At 60.1% G+C, this 4,155-nt stretch overlaps 1 protein-coding gene across 3 annotated transcripts; it reads right to left on the bottom strand.

The window, feature by feature from the left end:
- Nucleotides 1-381: 381 nt before the first annotated feature.
- LOC308234888 (class I histocompatibility antigen, Gogo-B*0201 alpha chain-like) lies at nucleotides 382-3,903 on the bottom strand. 3 transcript variants are annotated; one of them, XM_080643309.1, is made up of 7 exons: nucleotides 3,766-3,903; nucleotides 3,366-3,650; nucleotides 2,876-3,151; nucleotides 2,013-2,288; nucleotides 1,788-1,892; nucleotides 1,329-1,361; nucleotides 382-1,005 (listed from the first exon to the last, which is right to left on the bottom strand). In XM_080643309.1, exons 1-7 carry the CDS (start codon nucleotides 3,857-3,859, stop codon nucleotides 1,001-1,003), a joined length of 1,074 nt encoding a protein of 357 aa, XP_080499435.1. In that variant the 5' UTR covers nucleotides 3,860-3,903; the 3' UTR covers nucleotides 382-1,000. The 3 variants fall into 3 exon arrangements, with proteins under 3 accessions (XP_080499435.1, XP_080499437.1, XP_080499436.1); XM_080643311.1 differs by lacking the exon at nucleotides 2,876-3,151 and having other exon boundaries at nucleotides 3,766-3,895; XM_080643310.1 differs by lacking the exon at nucleotides 1,788-1,892 and having other exon boundaries at nucleotides 383-1,005; nucleotides 3,766-3,884.
- Nucleotides 3,904-4,155: the final 252 nt, after the last annotated feature.

Genomic DNA, 4,155 nt, shown 5'->3' with positions numbered 1-4,155 from the left:
TATGTTTAAATATATATATATATATTAAAAAAAACACAAAAAACAGTACCATTAAGAAAAAATTAGCCTGCTATATTTGCTCAAACAACTGACTCAGCCCTACTCCCTTGGTAGGGCCAGACCAAATGATGACGCAGGTCTTAAATCGGGTCAAAGTCCCCACCCTTGATCTAAATGGTTGATAAATGGCAATAATGATCCCATCCTACTGGTATTGATGCTACTATCATCAATGGTGCCCTTGGAAACCTTATTCTAAAAAGAGTATGAAAAATGCACAATATATGGAATATCTTTAAACCAATCTTGATAGCTATCGAATCCAATGACCTGCCATGTTGAACATTTCCTATGACTCAGAGTCTTTTCTTTTTTTTTTTTAAATATATTTTATTGATATTTCACAGAGAGGAAGGGAGAGGGATAGAGAGCTAGAAACATCGATGAGAGAGAAACATCGATCAGCTGCCTCCTGCACACCTCCCACTGAGGATGTGCCCGCAACCAAGGTACATGCCCTTGACCGGAATCGAACCCGGGACCTTTCAGTCCGCAGGCCGATGCTCTAACCACTGAGCCAAACCGGTTTCGGCTCAGAGTCTTTTCATGTATACATTTTCTCTTTATTATTCTGCCCAATTTTCAATGTGTTCTTTTGCCTTTTCCTCAATGTTAAGAGTTCTGATGGTGTCCCTCTGTCTGTCCTGTGTACTACCTTCCCTGAATCCTGTCTGAATGTCAGAACGACATCTCCCCGGGGATAAGCCACACGAAAATAAAAGACACCATGTTCGTTGTCCATTGAGGAACAAGAAAACAGGGTTCAATGGATGACTATGTCTTGGTCTCCAGTGGAGTCATGTAGACATTGTGGGGGGGGGCCTCAGGGGAGGTGGTATGGGGGGCAGGGCTGGGCAAGCCCCCCAATCAGAGGTTCTTGAGTCAGGAAGTGGGAGCGTGAACACATCTTCCATCACTCAGTCCCCACAAGGCAGCCGCCTCACGCTGTGGAGGACAATCATCATGAGCAGATTCAGGGCAGTGGCTGTAACTGGTGACATTCTCAAAATTCACTTCATGCTCACAGTGTCCCACAGACTCCCCACCACCCAGGCCTCCCTCTGCCCACCCCTCCCCATGGCAGGTCTCTCCTTTAGAAGCCGAGAGAGACACATCAGAGCCCTGGGCGCTGTCACTTCCTGGGGGGACACACCAGGACGGGGTCAGAGCCCAGGACAGAAGACTAAGGAGGAACTAAGGGGGAAGGGTACCCCATGGCTCCCCTCTGCACAGTCTCAGGGTCTCAGAGGTCACCCCTCCATACTCACTGGCAGCCTGAGCGTAGCTCCCTCCTTTTCCACCTGCGGGAAGAAAACATCCCGTGAGAGACCGGGGAGGAGGCAGGGCCATGAGGTCCTAAAGGAAGCCCTAGTCCTGGGCCCAGAGAAGTTTCCAGAACCCTGTGTATAGACCCGGGACAGGACCAGGAAACCTGAGGGAAGTGCATGTGTGCGGACTGGACCCACCGCCCTCCTGGAGTCTGTGCTCAGCAGGGACCTGCCCTCTGACCTGGGGCTGCTGGGAACGGGGTCCCCACCACCAGCATCATCAGGTGGTAAGTGGTCCCTCATTTTCCCACGGACCCCACTAAGGAGTAAGTGTGAGCAGAGGCCCACACTGGCCATCACACGCGTGGGGACGGTGCTTCCCGTGAATGAGGCGGGACACACGTCTACCTGGGCTTGAACCCCCAGTGGGACAGACACTCAGACCCCACCCCTGCCCACCTGAGCGCCGCCTCCCCCACATCACAGCTCCAGCCACAGCTCCCAGCAGAACCAGGCCCCCAGCGATGCCCATGATGATGATGATGAAGGTGTGAGAAGGCGGCTCTGGGAGGAGAAGGAAGGGAGGGTGAGGACCCTGACCCCAGGCCTCAGCCCCGACCCCACTGAGGTCCCCCAGGGCCCTGCTGCCCTGAGAAGAGGCTCTGTGCCCACGGCCCTCCTCACCCCATCTCAGGGTCAGGGGCTCGGGCAGCCCCTCGTGCTGCACATGGCACGTGTATCTCTGCTCCTCTCCGGGGGGCACCCCCACGGCCGCCCACTTCTGGAAGGTGCCGTCCCCCGCAGGCCTGGTCTCCACCAGCTCCATGTCCTGGGTCTGGTCCTCCCCGTCACGCTGCCAGCTCAGGCTGATGTCCGCAGGATAGAAGCCCAGCGCCCAGCACCTCAGGGTGACCTCATGGGCAGACACGGGGTGGTGGGTCACGTGTGCCTTTGGAGGGTCTGAGGGGAGGGAGAAAATGCAGGACCTTTACATCTGCCATGGGACACTCCAGCAGCGCCCATGTGACCATCCTGAGAGTGGACAGACACCTGGGTGGGGGAGGGAGCACACAGCCCCCACACCAGCCTGGACAGAGGCACCTGGAAGGACCTCTTAGTCTTTAGAAAGTTCTAGACTCAGTGAGACACAGCCCAGGACAGGAGGCAGGTCTCTGATGGGAGAAAGGGATTTGTGGTCCTGACCTGGGTGGAGGCCACGTGACTCAGAAAAGCTGGGGTCAGGCCTCAGACACAGGGGTGTGGGCAGCGCACAAGGCCTGAGACAGAAGGTCCCCGTGGGTCCCAGAGCCCCTGCAGGGCCATGGGAACCGCTGATGGGTTATTTCAGGGGCGTCTCCCTGCACCCAGGAGAGCCTGCACCCCTACCTGTCCCTGAGAGGACGGGGAGTCCCTCAGGTACCTGACCTGGATATCCAGGGGACTCCCTCCCTGACCCAAGGAGGGGTGTGTGACACTGACCCCCTGTCCTGTCTCCTTGTAGGAGCCCCAGCCCCGGGGAGAGGGGGCGGCCCCAGGGCCCCTGGTACCTGCGCGCTGCAGGGTCTCCTTCCCTTTTTCCAGGTAAAGGCGGAGCCACTGAATGCACTCCCCCTCCAGGTAGTTACTCCTGCGCTCATGGAAACGGGTCGCCTCCCACTTGCGCTTTGTGATCTGAGCCGACATGTCGGCCGCGGTCCAGGAGGTCAGGTCCTCGTTCAGGGCGATGTAGTCGGCGCCATCGTAGGCCCACTGACTGTACCCGCGGAGGAGGCGCCCGTCCGGTCCCATGTCGCAGCCAAGCATGCACTGGAAGGTGTGAGACCCTGACCCCGCCCCGAGGTCAGCCCCGCCCCGCCCGCCCCGCGGGGCCTGAATCTGAACTGAAAGTGAAATCGGGTCAAAGTCCCCGCGGGCTCCTCCGGGTGGGGGCCGGGTGGGTCCCACATTCTCAGAGTGACGCTCGGACCCGGACCCTCGGGGCGACTCAGGCCCGTCTGTGGGGAGGGGGGTCGTGACAGGGCCTGGCGCGCGGCTCACCGTCCTCGCTCTGGTTGTAGTAGCCGCGGAGGATGTTCAGGTTCCGTCGGTAATTCTGTACGTTGGTCTTGCTGGTCTCCGTCTCCTCCTCCCAATACCCCGGGTACACCTGCTCCACCCACGGCTGCTGCATCCACGGCGCCCGCGGCTCCATCCTCGGATCCGGGGCGTCGCTGTCGAACCGCACGAACTGCGTGTCGTCCACGTAGCCGACGGCGAAGAAGCGGGGCTCCCCGCGGCCGGGCCGGGACACGGCGGTGCGGAAATACCTCAGGGAGTGGGGGCCTGGGGGGCGGACGGAGGGCAGGGCCGGGGCTGACACGCGCCTTCCCGGCCCCGCGCCCCCGCCGGGTCCCCTCGCTCCTCCCCGCACAGCCGCCCCCTCCGACCCCGCACTCACCGGCCCAGCTGGGGGTCAGGACCAGCGCCCCCGAGAGCAGCAGGAGGAGGGTGGGGGGCCTCAAGACCTGCATCCTCGGCGCCGGGGGGACCATCTGAGTCCCGGCTCTTCCACGGAGAGATTATAACCCGGAGCCGCAAGGACGCTGATTGGCTGCTCTGCAAACCGCTCAGCCAATGGGAGTGAGGAGTGGGTCCGCGTCACGAGTATCCAGGATGGAGGCGCAGACACAGGTTGGGAGAGGAGAAGTGAAACCACAGCGCTGGGGAGTCCCCACCACGGAGCTGCCCCCCCAGACTCTGTCCCCTGCTGAGACCCGCGCGCAGGCCTGGGCCCTGGACTCGGTCCTGACCCCCCTCCTGCGCGGAACGCCCGTCACACTGTCCCCCG

Source organism: Plecotus auritus (genome assembly GCF_963455305.1).
Source record: "Plecotus auritus genome assembly, chromosome: 10".
In the NCBI taxonomy this organism is placed as follows: Eukaryota; Metazoa; Chordata; class Mammalia; order Chiroptera; family Vespertilionidae; genus Plecotus; species Plecotus auritus.
Note: the sequence above shows the minus strand (reverse complement) of the source record. Positions and strands in the feature narration are given on the sequence as shown.